Consider the following 18,402-nt stretch of genomic DNA (forward strand, 5'->3'; position numbering starts at 1 on the left):
GCTACACAAATTTCCTCTTGCAATGCAGCTACTAAGGTATGTTTTGCTGACGTTTTTTGTGTGTGTTTTCTGTTCTTGTTTGTATTAAATTGTTTTTATACAGCTAAGGGCTAACACCGTTAAGGGCTAACACATGTTGGGCTTAGTTAGATTGGTCTTTGTGTTTTGTTGTATTATATGTAACCAAAGTGTATTGTGTATACAGTAGCCTAATTGAAAGTGACGACATTACCAGGACAATGTTGGGATATTACTGTATGGCTTGTTATTATTTTGACTAGTGATTATTGTATTTGTGTATTATGTTTTTTGATTACAGTTTTCACGGTCTGGATGAACCAAATAAATCCTGCCAGTAAACAAAAAGGAAACTCGTTGCTGTCGTTTGTACTGAGGGAATTATAGTGAAAACTTAGCTGCTCACGAAGACAGCACCAAAGAGCAGTGAATGACAACAGTAAGGCAAGTAAGATGTCCCGAAATGGCGAAGAGCACACAATTGCAGATGTACATTTCCCAGACATGGAGTCACACGCACCTGACAAGACAGAGTGTGTGCACGAGCACAGCTCAACCGTGCAGCCACAAGCGACTGAAGGCATCATAGTGGACAACCCCGCTTCCTCAGAAGAGCCACCATTAGGCCAAAGAGTCCGCAGAATGACGGAAAAGGGTCAAGAACAGCATGATGAGCAAGTAATAAAGGTTGCACATCGGTTCAGTGTGTGCTATGAGAAGTGGAAGGATGCCACTAAAGAAGCCAAGCAAGCGCTGAGTGGAAAGTGCTCAGACGACCTGCTAGATGGACAAATTACTAAAGTATGCAATACCTCTAGGAGTCTAAATGACGTTCATGACGATTGGAAACGCCTTGAGGTTCCTGACCTTAACACACGTCGCAAAATCGACACCTGTGAAACAGTAACAAAGAAGATGGTTAAGGATGCAATGGACCTTATAGATGCAAGGGAGGAAGCTACATCCCATAGGCATACTACAAGTCAAAGACATGAAGAACATCGAGTCATTGAAGAGGTAATGTCTGTAGCCTCAGGAAGGACAGGCACTAGCTCTCGCCACACTAAGTGCTCCTCTGCAAGCAGGAAGAGTGCAGCTGCTGAGGTTGCTGCCAACAAAGCCACCTTAGAAGTACAGCTGGAGCAAGAGCATTATATTAAAGAGCTTCAGAGACTGGAAGTTGAAGCCGCTCAGCTAAAAGCCAAACAAGAGGCTGAAAATGCAGAGAGACAAAGAGTGCTAGAAGCCAAGCGCAGAGAACTAGATCGATTGGAGACTATTAAGAAGCTAAAGGCTGCTGAGGCACGACAGCAAGTATATGACCAGAGTATACATTCATGTCCGGCAACTAAGGGCGACGGCTCAGATGAAGAAATAAATGTTCTTCTCCATCGTGTCTCTGTGAAGAAAGAAGAAGTCAAGCCTCAAACTAGCCCACTGCGGCACCATTCTACACCACCAGCTGTAGCACAAGCAAGGCAAGAAAACAAATATGAAGATGGCACAACAGCTCTCGTCAAAGCGCTCGCAGAAGCCATCAGTGCGAGTCGCATTCCTCTACCTGAACCTACAGTGTTCAGTGGTGACCCACTCCGATTCAACGACTGGAAAGTGTCCTTTCAGACGCTCGTTGACAGGAAGAACATACCAGCTGAAGAGAAGATATATTATCTACGCAAGTATGTGGGTGGATCTGCTAAAAGGGCCATAGAGAGCTACTTTTTACTTGGCACAGAGCCAGCATATTATGCAGCATGGGACATCCTAGAAGAGCGATACGGCAATCCATTCCTCATCGCCAAGGCCTTCAGAGAGAAGCTCGACGCTTGGCCCAAGATAAGCTCCAAAGGCAGTATGGAACTTCAAGAACTCGCCGACTTCCTGCGCTGCTGTGAGGCAGCCATGTCTCAGATCAGAGGTCTTGAAATACTTAATGATTGCAACGAGAACCAGAAAATTCTCTCTAAACTCCCAGACTGGGTGACTTCAAGGTGGAATAGGAAAGTCATAGAAGCAGAAGAAGACACTCACATGTTCCCGAGCTTCAGCCAGTTTGTCAAGTTTCTCACACGTGAAGCTAAAATCGCTTGCAGCCCAATAACATCTCTTCATGCTCTTAAGCCAAGTGAAAGGATTCCAGACAAGTGTGTAAAGAGCGGAGGTCCTGGAACAAAGGTGTTAGCAACCACCTCAGATGAGAAAGCCGTCGTCACAAGCTGTGTCTTCTGTGAGAAGGCAGGACACAGTCTACAAAGGTGTTACAAGTTTATGCAAGGGACAATCTTGGAGCGAATCAAGTTTGTTCAAGAAAATAAATTGTGTTTTGGCTGTCTCAAATTTGGCCACCGATCTAGAGATTGTAGAGAAAGAGACAGCTGCGACACCTGTGAGAGAAGACACCCAACTTGTCTTCATGACGATCACACCAAGGAAGAAAGGATGTCTACAAGATCTGACAGAGCAAGGTACAGTGACAAAGACAAAGAAGAGTACAAAGAAAGGAAGAATGAACAGTCACAAGACCAGTCAGAGAGACCATCACGTGAGGCGACGGCACTTAGAGTCATCCAGAATGTTGGAGACACGCATACCTCCACAATAATTCCAGTGTGGGTGTCATCTACAAGTGTACCAAGTCGTGAAGTTCTGGTGTACGCACTCCTTGATACACAAAGTGACACAACCTTTATCCTCGACGAGACAGCGAAGGCTCTCAATGCTAGGAGTGAACCAGTTCAGCTAAACCTCTCCACGTTGGCTTCAAGAAACACAATCGTGTCCTGTCGGAAGCTAGCTGGTCTACAAGTTAGAGGTTTTTATTCAGACAAGATAATCACTCTTCCAGTGACTTACTCAAGAGAGTTTATCCCTGCAAACAGAGACCATATTCCCACACCAGATACGGCGAAAGCATGGCCTCATCTTGAACACATTGCAGATGAGATCGCTCCTCAGCAAAGCTGTGATGTCGGCCTGTTAATTGGCTACAACTGTGCCCAAGCCCTCGTTCCAAGACAAGTGGTGCCTGGTGAGGAACACCAGCCGTTTGCACAAAAGACAGACTTGGGCTGGAGTGTAGTGGGATATGGCAACCCGTGTCTCAACTATGGAGATGCAATTGGAATAAGTCACCAAGTCATGGTGAAGCAAGTGATGCCAGGTCTACCGTCCTCTTCAGACCTCACAAAGGAAGTGCACTATGTCTGTAGGACACAGATCAAAGAAGTTCTCTTACCTGCAGATGTCATCAAGATGCTGGAGTCTGACTTCGTTGAAAGAGAGTCGGAAACCAGCCCCATCTCTCAAGAAGATCTAAGGTTCCTGTCAAAAATGGAAAAGAGCATCAAGTTAAAGAGCGACGGTCATTACGAAATGCCGCTGCCATTCAAGAAAGAAAGACCTAACTTACCTGATAATAAGATCTGTGCTATCCATCGTCTCAGGTGCCTAGAAAGAAGGCTGAGAAGAAACGACCAGTACTACAAAGACTACAAGACCTTCATGGATGAGACCATAAGACGCGGAGATGCAGAAAGGGTCCCGGAGGAAGACATCCACAAAGCTCCTGCTTGGTACATTCCGCATCATGGGGTGTATCATCCACAAAAGCCTGGGAAGATACGTGTTGTCTTCGATTGCTCCGCCAAGTACCAAGGAACGTCCTTGAACGACCACCTCCTGACGGGTCCTGAGTTGACAAACACCTTGGTGGGAGTTCTGTATCGCTTCCGAAGAGGTCCTGTGGCAATCATGTGTGACATCGAACGCATGTTTCACCAGTTCCATGTTAAGGCAGAAGACCAAGATTACCTGCGGTTCCTTTGGTGGGACAATGGAGATCTCGAAAGCCAACCTTCCATCTATCGGATGAAAGTCCACTTGTTTGGTGCAGCATCGTCACCTGGCTGTGCCAACTATGGGCTGAAGCATGTCGCTGCTGAAGGACAAGGAAACTTTAGTGACGACACTAAAGTTCATTCAACGGAACTTCTACGTGGATGATGGATTGTCAAGTGTAGCATCCGAAGACCAAGCGATCCAACTGGTGAAAGAAGCAAGAGAACTTTGCAGCACAGGCAAACTCCGGCTGCATAAGTTTATCTCTAACAGCAAGAAGGTCCTAGACGCAATCCCAAAAGAAGAATGTGCTGCAGCTGCCAAAGACAAGGACATGGCACTGGGTGAACTGCACATGGAAAGAGCACTCGGTGTGCAGTGGTGCGTGGATTCTGATGAGTTCCAGTTCAGAGTAATCGTCAAGGAGAATCCACTTACTCGAAGAGGAGTCCTGTCCACAGTCGCTTCAGTCTACGACCCTCTTGGATTTGTGGCACCGTTCATCTTGTTGGGAAAGCAGATCCTGCAGCAGATGTGTCGTGACAAGCTCAGTTGGGATGACACCTTACCTGATGACCTACGACCTCTGTGGGAAAGCTGGCTTCAAGACCTGCGAAATCTAGCCGAGGTGAAGATTCCAAGATGCTACGTTCCATCAAGCTTCAAGGTCCAACACTACGAACTCCACCATTTCGCCGATGCCAGTGAGTCAGGCTATGGAGAGTGCTCGTACCTCAGAGCAGTGAGTACGTCAAGTGAAGTCCACTGTTCCTTTGTAATGGGAAAGTCGAGAGTCGCTCCTACTAAGGTCACAACCATACCAAGACTCGAGCTGTCAGCAGCAGTGGTAGCTGTCCGCACCAGTGACATGCTCAAGAAAGAACTGGAAATAGAATGCCTACAAGAAGTCTTCTGGACTGATTCAAGAGTGGTCCTTGGTTACATCAATAATGAAGCCAGAAGATTTCACGTGTTTGTGGCAAATCGTGTGGAACGCATCAAGCAAAGCACAGAGTCTACACAATGGAAGTATGTGGCTTCAGAAGATAATCCAGCAGACTACGCCTCAAGAGGTCTCACAGCAGAGCAACTGGTATCCTCTAACTGGTTCACAGGCCCAGACTTTCTTTGGCAGAAGGAGTTACCAAGTGGAGATGTCAAGGTGGGAGAGATCACATATGACGATCCTGAGCTTAAGAAGGTCCAGGTTCTCGACACCCAGGCGAAAGAAGTCAAGTCGCTGCTAGATCGCCTACACAAGTTTTCAGACTGGTCCAAAATGGTGAAAGCTATCGCCAGACTCCAGCGCCATGTGAAAGAAATTAAAGGGCTTCAGCCAAAGTCCTGTGAAGCCTGCAGTTTGGAGGAAAGGAGAGAAGCGGAGTTGACAATAATCAAGATGGTTCAAGAAGCAACCTTCTCACAAGATATACAGTTACTCCAAAGTGACAAGGAGACGCCAGTCAAGGGCAAAGCCAATAAGTTGCACCGGTTAAGTCCATTCCTGGATGACCAAGGTGTCCTCAGAGTTGGAGGCCGCTTAACTCATGCTGCCCTACATCCACAGGTGAAGCATCCAGCGGTCCTTCCAAAGGACAGTCATGTGTCAAATTTACTTGTCAAGCACTATCATGAAAGAGTGTACCATCAAGGACGAGGAATGACCATGAATGCGCTCCGATCTAATGGCATATGGATACTGGGCTGCAGCAAGGCTGTATCATCCCATATCTACAAGTGCACTAAGTGCAGGAAGTTCAGAAGATGCACTGAACAGCAGAAAATGTCAGACCTTCCAGAGGACAGAATGGAAACAGCTCCTCCATTCACCTACTGCGGTATGGACTGTTTTGGACCATTTTACGTAAAGGAAGGAAGGAAAGAGCTAAAGCGTTATGGATTGTTACTTACCTGCATGTGTTCCAGAGCGGTTCACGTTGAGATGCTTGACGATATGACCACAGATGCCTTCATTAACGCATTGCGTTCATTCATCGCCATTCGTGGAAAGGTACGTCAGATAAGAAGTGATCAAGGAACAAACTTCGTCGGAGCAAGACGAGAGTTTGCTGAAGCATTGAAAGAAATGGATCAGGAAGAGCTCAAGCAGCTTGGATGTGAGTTCATCGTGAACACCCCAGCTTCAAGTCATATGGGTGGCGTCTGGGAAAGACAAATTCGCACCATAAGAAGTGTCTTGACGTCCATTCTAGAACAGTCAGCTACGCAGCTTGACTGCTCCTCTCTAAGAACGTTCCTGTATGAAGTCATGGCAATAGTGAACAGTAGACCTCTGAGCACTGATTGTCTAAATGATTCATCCAGTCCAGAGCCCCTGACACCAAACCACATTTTGACCATGAAGTCCACGATACTCGCTCCACCTCCTGGGAAGTTCGTCAAGGAAGATCTATACCTACGCAAGAGATGGCGTCGAGTTCAATTCTTATCCAACCACTTTTGGACAAGATGGAAGAAGGAGTACCTCCTGAGCCTCCAACAGAGACAGAAGTGGACCAAAGATCGCAGGAATGCAAAGGTCGGCAATGTTGTACTCCTGCAAGATGATACTACACCACGTAACCAGTGGAGGATGGCAAAGGTTATCGAAGTGTACCCAGGAAAGGATGGGAAGGTGCGAAGACTCAAGTTGCTCATCAGCGACTCAACCCTTGATGAGAAAGGAAAGCGTATCTCCAAACCTGTCCACCTGGAAAGGCCCATCCATAAGACGGTGACGCTGATGGAAGCAGACTGAAGACTCCGACCTCTCTCTTTCTTTTCCTCCCCTCTCTCTCTCTATCTGTCTCACTACAGGTGCAGTCATGGTGATCGTTCTCTGGGGAAGCCAAGGACTGAAGTTTAGTTTTTTTGTTTATCCTTTCTACGCAGTATGTTGTCTCTCAATAGTTGAAGAAAATCATATACATGTGATATGTTTTGGTGGGAGTGTAACTGCCTCTGTGTCAGTCAGCGCGGTATTTCTGAGTTATTTATTTTGGTAGGAACCAAAGTTCTCTAAGGCGGAACCTTTGTTTTTGTATCGCCCGTTTCCGTCAGGACATACTTTAGCGTAACACTCATCAAAAAAAGTCAGCTGATTTAGTACATGTTTTTCAGTGCTGATGCATCTGCAAAATAGCTCTTAGCATCAAGATAAACAATCCTACAGAGTAATGCCAAGCTACACAACTTTCCTCTTGCAATGCAGCTACTAAGGTATGTTTTGCTGACGTTTTTTGTGTGTGTTTTCTGTTCTTGTTTGTATTAAATTGTTTTTATACAGCTAAGGGCTAACACCGTTAAGGGCTAACACATGTTGGGCTTAGTTAGATTGGTCTTTGTGTTTTGTTGTATTATATGTAACCAAAGTGTATTGTGTATACAGTAGCCTAATTGAAAGTGACGACATTACCAGGACAATGTTGGGATATTACTGTATGGCTTGTTATTATTTTGACTAGTGATTATTGTATTTGTGTATTATGTTTTTTGATTACAGTTTTCACGGTCTGGATGAACCAAATAAATCCTGCCAGTAAACAAAAAGGAAACTCGTTGCTGTCGTTTGTACTGAGGGAATTATACTATGGGTTTACAAAAATACTACAGCCATTGTTAGACGACATTAAATATCTGGAAAGTCATGGTATTGCAGTTGACATCAAAGCATTTGCAACGCATTTGCTTTATGGTACCATTTGCCTTTTGACAGCTGACAACCTTGCGTGTCATTCCCTTTGTGGGTATTTGGAGTTTTTCAGCTAATGTGTTTTGTCACTTCTGCTTAGCTGACAAAGAAAAAGTTCAACATGTTTTTGAAGAAGATGAGTTTGAAAAGCGTACTAAAGACAATTATCAACAACATGTTATGCTGAACAATTCCACTATCACAGGCATCAAGCAGGACTCTTGTTTGAATACACTTAAATACTTCCATGTAACAGAGGGTGTTTGTGTAGACATAATGCATGATGTATTAGAAGGTGTTGCTCCTTTGGAAGTAAAGCTGTTGCTGCGACAGTTAATATATGAAGATAATCTGTTTACATTGGAGCAGCTAAACAATAGAATATCAAGCTTTGATTATGGTTACATGAATGAAAAGAACAAGCCATCTGTGATTTTGAATCTTAGAACAAATGAAAATGCTGTCAGGCAAACAGCCAGCCAAATGTGGTGTCTCTTACTCTTTTTGCCACTAATGATAGGAGACCTAGTAAGTAGGCAGAGTTCACATTGGAAACTGTTCCTTCTTCTGAGAGAAATATGCAGTATAATATTTGCACCTGTAGTCACAAACGGACTGGGTGTGTTTTTGAAGCAGTTGGTTATAGACCATCACAACATGTTTAAGACACTCTACACTGTAAACCCGAACTTGTTGGTTCAACTTAAAAATACTTGTTTCCATGCTGCCTTGAAATTGTATGTCAAGACAACTAAGACAATAAGTTAACATAAATAGATATTGCTATTTGACTCAACTCCATCTTCAGTCCATATTACTTGAAACCGTTAGGTGACATAACTTAACCTTGAGTCCATACTACATAAATTTAATAGTTGATTAAACTTAATTAGCATTATAAGTAACATACATTTTTTTGTTGATGCAACTACAAAACTAGTGAGTTGTACTTACATTTATGAACTGATTGAATATAAACCGCCATCAAGATTACTTAAATGTATAAGTTGATTTAACTGATATACTAGTGAGTTGTACTTACATTTATGAACTGATTGAATATAAACCGCAATCAAGATTACTTAAATGTACAAGTTGATTTAACTGATATACTAGTGAGGTGTACTTACATTTATTAACTGATTGAATATAAACCGCAATCAAGATTACTTAAATGTACAAGTTCATTTAACTGATATACTAGTGAGGTGTACTTACATTTATTAACTGATTGAATATAAACCACAATCAAGATTACTTAAATGTATAAGTTGATTTAAATGATGAATCCTTGCTCAGGATTTTTCTCAAAAGAATGACCATCCTTTACACCAGAGATTTTGGCAGTCACTGATCAACAGTTTTATTGTATTATTTTTTTGCAACAAAACGCAACAAAGAGGGATATTGATGAGCGATTATCCCACACAAACTGACACTTTCAGGAACACTCAGTAATTAGCTCAACTTCACCTCAAAAACAAGTGAAAATGTGACAAAGTATGAACTTCACATCTGAATCAGTTGAAAATCGAACAAAGTTTCAACTTCACACTTGAAGTGGATACTTCACCTCTCAAAATAAATGTCATGCACCGTTTTCAAAATGTACCGTAAACAAAGATAAGGTTGATGGACGCCCACTGAATACAAATAGTTTAGAAATTTTTCGCTCTATCTCTATCTCCTGCTACCTCTATCCTTCTTTCTCTTGCTACCTCTCTTTAGCTACCTACCTCTCTCCAGCTACCTACCTCTCCCTCTACCTACCTCCCTCTACCTACCTCTCTCCAGCTACCTACCTCCCTCTACCTACCTCTCTCCAGCTACCTACCTCCCTCTACCTACCTCTCTCCAGCTACCTACCTCTCTCCAGCTACCTACATCTCTCGCTACCTCTCTCTCTCTCTCTCTATAAAATCTTCTCAAAAAGCAGTAAAATGTTAAAACTTGTAAATTGTTGAATGCTAGCTAAAATTACAAATAGTGTAAAACGTAAACGGAACAATGTGCATTTAGAACAAATGCATCAAAACTAACAACAATGTAAAAAGCAGCTTTTAAGCTTACTTTTTCTTTCTCAAAAGTCGGTTTTTTAACCCATGAACTAATGCAGAGCATTGCCCTCCACCAATGTCCATAAGCACCTTCTGAATCACCTCAAAAGTGTACTTGAGGTCTCTGGGGTAGTCTATGTTGAGGGCAAAGAGCAGACCCATTAGCAGTGCCACAGCAGTTGGAAAATCACTGATGCTTGGAAAGATGATTTCTTCCTCGAGGACCACTGCGAAACCGACCCGATCATCCTGTTCCACCATAAGGATACCGACTGCCATCCCCTTTGTCCAGTCCTCCTCTGCATCTGTGACCTACACAAAGTGGACAAATATACTTTTCTTTCATTGAAATATGAGCTGGGTGAAGTATTACAAATTAAATCACGAGGGACATTTTGAAACAGATTAACGGCAGACTATGCAACATTTAGGACAAAACAAAGTAGAGTCACACATAAATAATCCTTTTCAATGTCCACTTCTGCCCCACTAGAATGTGTGGTACTGGTTTATCTGGGGTGGTTCGTTTAGCTTACTTTGTTTTATCATAAAAATGTTTTATAGTCAGCCTTTAAGCATTGTTCTTACCGCAATGCATGTTCACATGAATATAGTTTAAATGTACACATTAATTTAATATTATTTTTACAACAGAAAGCATTCAGAAAATATTGAAAAACATACCTGTACTTTCTTGTAAAGTTTGGCCACATCTTTTAGATAGTAGGGGAGCCCCATCAAAACAACTGCCCTTTGCCTTTGATTGGAACTCTGTAAAAAAATAAGACAATAACCAACAAATGGGATATATTAGGCCAGAAATCAGAAAACAATTCCAAGTGATGTTAGATTCTAATAATGTCTGCATACTTGTTTGAGTTAAAAAATAATCAATATGTTCTGAAAAAATGGATATTGGACTAGAATGAAATAAATAACTTCATTATAGAAGTATGCAAAAAGCATTCTAGCTCAAAATGGGAGTCTACAAGGGGTTTTGGAACTATTGCTCTATGATCTGTAACACATGGGCAGGTATGGATTGTGTAAAACAGACTTATATCAACACACGTACGTCATTATCCAGAGTACTCAAAAGGCTGTTCAGCTCCACCAGCCCACTCCTGGCTCTGTACACCTCAAGAAACCTCAGCAGATACTTGTCCAGGCCAGCGAAGAGGGAGCCTTTCAGGTCAACAGACGTAAGGCGAGCAAACTCTGCTTCAATCTGGTAGGCAGAAAACAAGCAAAGGAACACAAGGGATTGGCTGTTAATTATATCACTGTTGTTGCATGAAACATTTTTTTTTAATCAATGTATGCTTTAGTCAGTGTACCAAATTATAAATTACTCAAACTATTCTTAAATAAATTATCTTGCAAATCAGTTTAAAATCTGATCCTCCTAACCTCATCTGAAATAGAAAAAATACTTTTACCTGACGTTCAGAGAACAGTGCTGGCCATCTTGCTCTCACGTCGGCCACAGGTGGCTCATCCTCCACAATTTCTTTTCTCCGTAAAGAAAAGGTGCTGGTCATCATTTCTTTTATTTGCTGCCCATCAATTTTCCTCTTCTTCATTTCGGTGACCATCTCCGTTCTTTCGTCTTCGAGGGAACGTTGTGTTTTTCCCTCAGGGAGGTCTGGCAGGAAATTCACTTCAGATTTTCTGGCCCTCTTGAGTTTTCCTTTCCCAGGTGTACCTGGAGAGCGCGAGTTTATCTTGAGCTCTGGGCATCCAGCCAATCGTAACTTCTGTCTGAAATTACCCATTTTAAACTTCAAACTAAATCTCCAACAGTACCAACCATTGACCGACCCTGGTTCCCTCAGACATGGATGTTTTTCGACGAGAGCTTGTGACACCAAATCATATTCCTCACGTGTTGGGTATGGGTTGTGGACATAGATGGCTTCTGCTATTTTATCCAAAATGTCAGATTTTGTGTCTTTGGAGATGTCAAGAAGGGTTCCATCTTTGTGGAAGGCTTCATTTCCGTGCCTCAACTTAAGTTCCACATCAAATGAAAAAGTAGGAATATGAAATGGCTGTGGCAGCTGACGAGGACGACTGGCAGGGGGGATGTGGCTTTCCTCAGAGGGTGTGGTTAGGCTTGCCGTGTCCAAGGTTGAGTCTGTTTGATGGGATTCTAGATTCTTGCTGTAGACCTTCAAAGTGACTTTGTCCTTAGGCAGCTCTGACATGCAACTCAAGTTGCAAAGCTCATTATCGAACTCTGGATCTTGGAACTGCACCACCAAGTCACCCTCCAGTCCCAGCATGTTTTTTAGCATCAAGTGAAGGCCAATAACAGTCTCTGGCATGCTGTCAATGGTGATCCTCCGGATGTCATCTTGGCTAAGGATGACGCGCAGCAACATGGTGAATCCCAGCTAAAAAAAAAATTGTTACAAAAATGGTTGCGTCATGATCAAATATTTTAGGTACGCCTTATGCATATCATATGAGTAACTTCAAATTGAAATCAAATTTTCAATTGCACCTTTGCAGTAGAAGAGTGCACTGTAAGGTGTTGGATTTTTGTCCTGCCAGATTATAAATTAAATGTCTTATTTAAACCCTATGTAATACTGAAAATAGGTTTTAAATTTCGTCTATTTTGGTAGCTATGGTGGCCCCTTTGATTACATTCAAGTTTACAGAGCCTAGGCAGGGTTTCGGCCGCCTTATCAACACACGGCTGCTTAATTCTAATTTTTTTTAATGGTGAATATTATAGTTTAGTATAAAACAATCTAAACTATATTCACTCTCCGTGTAAAGATCAGGCTTCAGGGCAACAGTCCGACAGCTTGCATGAAAATAAGCATGATCTATACCATAATACCACCTTTATAAAAGAGTTGCACCCCCCCACCTAAACTAACACATTTTCTGCAGGAAACCCTGGATTACCTTTAAGAGGAAAGTACCGCACACATCTCGTTTTTCGCATATTTATTAAATGAAAGGCAACGTTTTGGCAATCAGACCATCATATGGCATGCCTGATGTGATTATGATGACCAAAATGTTACCAATCATGGAATGAATAAGCTAGAAAACAAGACCAGAGATCATTTTGAATGTTTATTTTGGCGGTGAAAGATGAGCTTTAGAAAAGTATAAAACATAAGGTAGTCTTATAATCAAAAACAGGCTTCAGGGTTAGTTCAGGGTTAATGCACAATTATAATTATCCACAAGACAATCAGCAAAATTATTACCTCAGTGCAGTAGGGATGCCTTGGGAGAAACCAGGTGTCTTCCTTGCAAGAGGTAGGCTGACAGGGGGGCGTAGTGGTTCAGCTCTGCAGGTTCGACTACAACAAGTTGGAGATCATCAGTGCTGCAAACTTCAAAACATCTGAAGTGGTCCAGGTACCAGGTGGAGAAAGGTTGAAGAATAAAGAATGCCTTGCTGTCCACTACCACAATGTACAGGATTTGACAGAAGTCAGGGAGTCCACTCGTGCTTCCAAATGATACAAACATGCCCTTTACATATTTGGTCCCATGTATAAAGGCTGTTGTGGCAAGTGATACAGTGGTCAGATGACAGAATTTGTGCTGAATAGCTTGTTTGACTAAGGTCGACAGATTTTCTAGGGAACTGTATGTTGCTCTTTCTACTTCCACTGCTGGCTTGTACAGGCATGGCATGTCCAAAAAGTATGCCAACATAAGTTGGTGTTTGTTGGCCAAGGACAAAACAATGTTCTTAAAGTTATTTAGATCCCGGGCTGCTTTCTTGAAGAAGCTATGTTTAGCTTCAAAGCGAAATGTCCAGAAGTCCACCACGGGTCCAAAGCAACGAATTAGACCGGGATAATGTTCAAGGAAATGATGTTTGGGTTTGAGTTTCACATCAGGAAACACTTCTATTAAAAGTTTCCTATGTTCAAAGATCTTTGCTTCCAAGTAAGAGAGGCTTTCTTCTGTGAAACTGGACGATACCAAGATTTCAACAATGTCTTTTAGTTCGAGAATCACAGACCAAGCGTTATCATTTTCAGGAACAACCTCACCAATAATTAATGGCAACAACCTTAACAGAGTCCAATTCTCATGGCCATTCCCTCCTATTGTTCCGACCAAATGAAAATTTACTGGAATTTTCTGAGGACAATTGGTTTTGTCTGAAAACTTATAAGGGAAGTGCTGTATGGCAGTATTTAAATGATCTACAGTGAAATATTTTTTTTCAATTAATTTTTTCAAACACAAACACAGCTCAAAAGGTACAATGCCTTCCAAAAGATCGTGCAAAAAGTCAGGTGGAAACCCTGTGATGCAATGAAAGTACTGTAGTTCATTTAGAACACAGTCCCTTTTTACCCCATTGACACTTTTCAAAGTCACATTGTCCTTAAGCTCAGAGAGGTCTAGGTTATGTGACTCTCTTGTTCTCAATACAAATGCACCACTTCTTGCAGAACAAGTTTGAATATCTTTTCGACCTGCAAGGCAAAATCTGCAAAACTTGTCCACATTAAATGATTCTTGAAAGCCAGCAAAAGAATGTGCCCCCAAATTATCTGATGAAATGTATATTACTGTGCCTCTCACACTAGTTCCTAATCTGTTGATGTAAATTCCTTGATTTTCAAGCAATTTTAGGTCTCTCAGCAATGGTTCAAGAATTGGACTGTAACCAAATGTTTTAACATCTTGACTTTTGCATAGGGCAGCCAGATATATAGTACATAAGGATGATCGGTCTCTTACAGGTAAATTAGCAATTACCCAATAGATGGCACACAATTTATGTTTTTTCCTTGAGGTCCCTAAAGGATTACAGACTTCAAAATCATCAATGTACAAGCCCAGAGAAATACTTAGATCTTCACCAGAAATAAGTGGATTTTCCTTGCAGTATGATGCATCAGAAAAAGATGCATAATGCCCAGATTGAAATTTTTGTCTTTCTTCTAAAACTCTGTCAAGTACATCACCCCTATTCAACAATACTTGAAGAACACCCAAGATTGACACATAAACAAATGTTCGTTTTGATGACAAATCTAAAACATATTCAACTGGGTTAATAACACTGAAGTTCTCCTTGAAAAATGATAACCTTCTTTTGTCAGTTCCCAAAGAACCACCTTCTGAAAGACAGCTAAAATGATTAGTCTGGCACAAAGTATCTTTAACAATATTTAAAGTGCTTTCATCAATGGAACAACCATGCTGCCTCAATACTTTATCAAGAGTATTTTTGTTTAGCTCACCAACTAAAACACCAATATCCCTAAATTCTGTAACTATTTGCTGAACTGCTGTCTTTGAGACATGCAAAACTGTTTGCAATCGCAGAAGTAAAGATGCAAGTCTAGCCTGAACTGTATCAGTGTTTACTTCATGCTCGGTTATATTCTCAACCCCAGCAAATTCAGCGTCACTGATTTCTGACTGCACTTGATCAACCAGGTGCTCCTCATTGACATTTGTTTGAAGAACAAGGTCAGATTTCAAGTCTTGCAGTGTGACATTGTTATGAAATCGACTTTTGTGTGAAGTAAAGGTAGAGTAAACCCTTGATTTGAAAGAACAATGATTAAAGGGGCAAGTAACAGTCTCTTTACTTTTAAGATGTTTCCCAAGATGAGAGAAATACTGTTTTATATTCACTGATTCATTGAAATCGCATAACTGACAGTTAATTTTAAAGTTTAAATGTCCAGTAGGTTCATGCTGTGAAACTCCATGTTGTTTTAAGTGGTTTTTCAGGGATTGCTGTGATCGGAAAACTCGATGACAGTCACTGTAGATACAGGGCAATGGACAGTTTCTTCCAAAATGTCCATGGACAGCTCTATAATGTTCAATTATTCTTCTACGATTTTCTGAAAAGTAGGTACAGTACTTACAAAGCCAACTCATTTATGTTTGCATTCTACCATTTTAAGCATGTAGACCTGGAAAAAGAAAGAAAAGAGAATTAAGACAGATATGCAACTTCAATAAGCATTTTATATTTTCCACATAGCAATTTACAAAATAAAAATTGGTAGTTAAATAACCATTTCATATTTTCCTATTTACACAAAACAGTATGAATATTTGTACATTTTAATATTTTTACATAAAAATGAAACACAGTAGCACCCAGAAGCCCTGAACAGCAGCCAATGAATATAAAAAAACAACCTGTAAAAGACTACAGGTGAGCACAATAAACACCTGAACAAGACCTAATTTAATTAATAACTTTTAACGCACACACTGCGCGCGCTCATCAAGCCTGCGCGCGTGCGCTCATCAAGCCTGCGCGCGCATCAACTCTTATCCGTCTTCACCCAAAAAATGGATGGGGCCTACATGACAAGTCTGAAGGCCCTCCCTCGCCCCTTACTATTGCATTTCGCTTCTACCAAATACACCCGGATGTAGCAAGCACCTAGCCTCTAAGCCATATAAACGGGGGTCCCCACAGAGAAACGCCTGGTATATATAACAATCCTATTTCCACTCGATTAATTATTTTGGCGCAAGTGCAACAAGAAATAAACGTTTAGCGACCATAGCTATACACCGAGTAGTTATCACCCGAGCTGCGCTGTTCAGTGGCACGTATGCGGCAATGCCGCTGCCATCTTGCCACGTGGTAAACACCCGGGGCAGAGGTCCATTCACGTCTAAAAATCCCCTTATTTTAAGGCAATCTTCAAGCGGGTCAAACGTGTGTTCTTGGTAATGATAGTAAAAAATTAAAAACACTTATTGTTTTACCATCAACACAGGTCTGACGTATGTCAGAAACCAACCCGCTTGAAGATTGCGTTAAAGATAAGTTAAACGTTTGAACGAAGGTTAACGGTTAAATATTGGATGGGCGGACAACTCTGCCGTCCGAGAAGTGTCTGGCGTGTGAACAACCATGCGACGAGACATACAAGGCTTCGACGGTGCTCTGTATAGGCCGCTACGTTATGTATGGCAGCCATTTTATAGGTGCCTCGTGTAAAAAGCTACTAGTTTAATTTATTTTAATTCGTTTTTCGCCGCCAGTGACTATGAAAGTAGTAGGCTACGACGGAGTATTAGGGCCACACGTGAAGCAAAAATTTTTTTTTTCCGTGACGAGATTAATATCGAAATGTCGAGAATAAAGTTGAAATGTCATGTCGACTTTAATCTCGACGCGTCCATTTTCGGTTCCTGTCAGCACGCAGACACTCCGGGCATCCTCCCAATCGTGCAACGGATGACACGAAGTAGTCATCCGCTGTAGAAGTGTTGCATTGCCATCATGGGTTGCATTGACGGTTTTAGTCGCTGTATTGTTTGGATGGAGGCCTACACCACAAACAATGACCCCAGAGTTATTGCCGACTACTTCGTGTCATCCGCTGCACGCTTTGGGAGGATGCCCGGAGCGTCAGCGTGCTGACAGAGGAACGGAAAATGCACACATCGAGATTAAAGTCGTGTTGACTTTAAAATCGACGCGTCGATTTTAATCTCGTCACGGCTAAAATATATTTTTCTTCACGTGTGGCCCTAATACTCCGTCGTAAAAGTAGGCCTACCACTTTCGATGATTTGTGCTGTGTTCGACTAGGCTATATAATAATGTTTAAGTACCGTAGTAAGACGTTAAGAATAAATCAATGATATTCACTCAACATTTTTTCAGTTAACTTTACAATAAACGAGTATCACAGACGACCAAACACATTAAATGTTTAAGAATTTACACTCACCAAATAAACGATTCCTCTTCGTTTCTCCTTTCGACTGTGCGCAGAAATATGGCCGCTTCAATGTGGATTCAAAGTCACGCAAAACGTACCACGTGACGCAAAACGTACCACGTGATGAAGCACAATTGGCCTTGTTTTTTAACTCAGCTTGGACTATCTAGCTAACATAACATTGATTTTCAATTTGGTTAACTTCCATGTAGTTGAGGCGTTGTCAATTAATTATTTTAAGTTAAATAAACTTTCTACACACACCCATGTCATATTGACAAGAAAACCATTGTTAAGATAACAAACCAGCAAAATTCGGGTTTACAGTGTACCCAGACAGGCGACTTATCCCTCAGCACCATTTCATGATTCACTATGGTAGAATGATTGTAATGTTTGGACCGCTTGTTAAGTTATGGTGCATGAGGTTTGAAAGTAAACACTGTCCAATGAAACGTCAGGCTCATGTAGTCTGTAACTTTAAAAACATATCCAAAACACTGGCTTACAAGAACCAAATACAGAGTATGTACAGCTGGAAATTTGGGAAGCCACTTGAGAGAGAAATATCAGTTCCAAATGCTTTTCCTGTCATTGTAGGCTCTTTAGGACTCAGAGAGCTGCTCCTTGAAAAACTGCATATAAAGGATGAAAATCTTGACATTTTAAGCACGGTTCATGTTGCACACACAGTTAGTGTGTTCGGTCAGACATATAGAACAGGCAGTGTAGTCCCCCTTAAATATGATTTAAGAGGTGAATGCCAGTTTGGTGAAATAATTCACATCCTTCCAGAATGTGACAAAGAGTTGTTTATGTTTGTCCAAATTTTATCAGTTCAGTTTTTTGACAATCATTACTATGCTTATGTGGTGGAAAAAAAAGATATGTTTGAACTGGTGAGCATTAAAGACCTCGCAGATGTCAGACCATTGACGTCAAGTTTTAGGGGAGATAGAGTTTACTTAAATCCCAGGTACAAAATTGTGTAAGTTTTTAAATAAATAAAATAGTTTTTAAATAAATAAATATTCTTAAAAACTATTGATTGATTGTATTGTATGAAATGTTATATTCTTAAAAACTATTGATTGAT

General features: G+C 41.4%; 2 protein-coding genes across 7 annotated transcripts in view; one reads left to right on the forward strand and one right to left on the reverse strand.

Moving 5' to 3' along the window:
* Nucleotides 1–3,942: 3,942 nt before the first annotated feature.
* Nucleotides 3,943–18,402, forward strand: part of LOC130387491 (uncharacterized) — a 156,940-nt gene continuing 142,480 nt past the window's right edge. Inside the window, exons 1-2 of one of the 2 annotated variants that reach the window (XM_056596593.1) lie at nt 3,943–7,074; nt 7,358–8,215. In XM_056596593.1, coding sequence (XP_056452568.1) covers nt 3,947–6,613 — 2,667 coding nt within the window. In that variant the 5' untranslated portion in view covers nt 3,943–3,946 and the 3' untranslated portion in view covers nt 6,614–7,074; nt 7,358–8,215. Of the gene's footprint in view, nt 7,075–7,357; nt 8,216–18,402 lie in introns of those variants that run through there. The other variant, XM_056596594.1, reaches the window with a different exon arrangement.
* Nucleotides 8,226–17,631, reverse strand: LOC130387492 (uncharacterized). Of its 5 annotated transcripts, XM_056596596.1 has the most exons (7): nt 17,316–17,631; nt 15,480–15,527; nt 12,834–12,929; nt 11,043–11,999; nt 10,679–10,831; nt 10,288–10,374; nt 8,226–9,915 (listed from the first exon to the last, which is right to left on the reverse strand). In XM_056596596.1, exons 4-7 carry the CDS (start codon nt 11,985–11,987, stop codon nt 9,613–9,615), a joined length of 1,488 nt encoding a protein of 495 aa, XP_056452571.1. In that variant the 5' UTR covers nt 11,988–11,999; nt 12,834–12,929; nt 15,480–15,527; nt 17,316–17,631; the 3' UTR covers nt 8,226–9,612. The 5 variants fall into 4 exon arrangements, 2 of the variants coding, with proteins under 2 accessions (XP_056452571.1, XP_056452570.1); XR_008896302.1 differs by having other exon boundaries at nt 12,834–15,527; XR_008896300.1 differs by having other exon boundaries at nt 12,834–17,631.

This window comes from Gadus chalcogrammus, chromosome 8, assembly GCF_026213295.1.
Source record: "Gadus chalcogrammus isolate NIFS_2021 chromosome 8, NIFS_Gcha_1.0, whole genome shotgun sequence".
NCBI lineage: Eukaryota > Metazoa > Chordata > Actinopteri > Gadiformes > Gadidae > Gadus > Gadus chalcogrammus.

Coding starts and splice junctions, on each gene's coding strand:
- LOC130387492 (XM_056596596.1), bottom strand. CDS start 11,987: ATGTTGCTGCGCGTCATCCTTAGCCAAGATGACATCCGGAGGATCACC. Junction 10,832..11,042: donor CACTGTTCTCTGAACGTCAG/GTAAAAGTATTT, acceptor TCTGCCTACCAG/ATTGAAGCAGAGTTTGCTCG. Junction 10,375..10,678: donor TGAGTACTCTGGATAATGAC/GTACGTGTGTTG, acceptor ATTTTTTTACAG/AGTTCCAATCAAAGGCAAAG.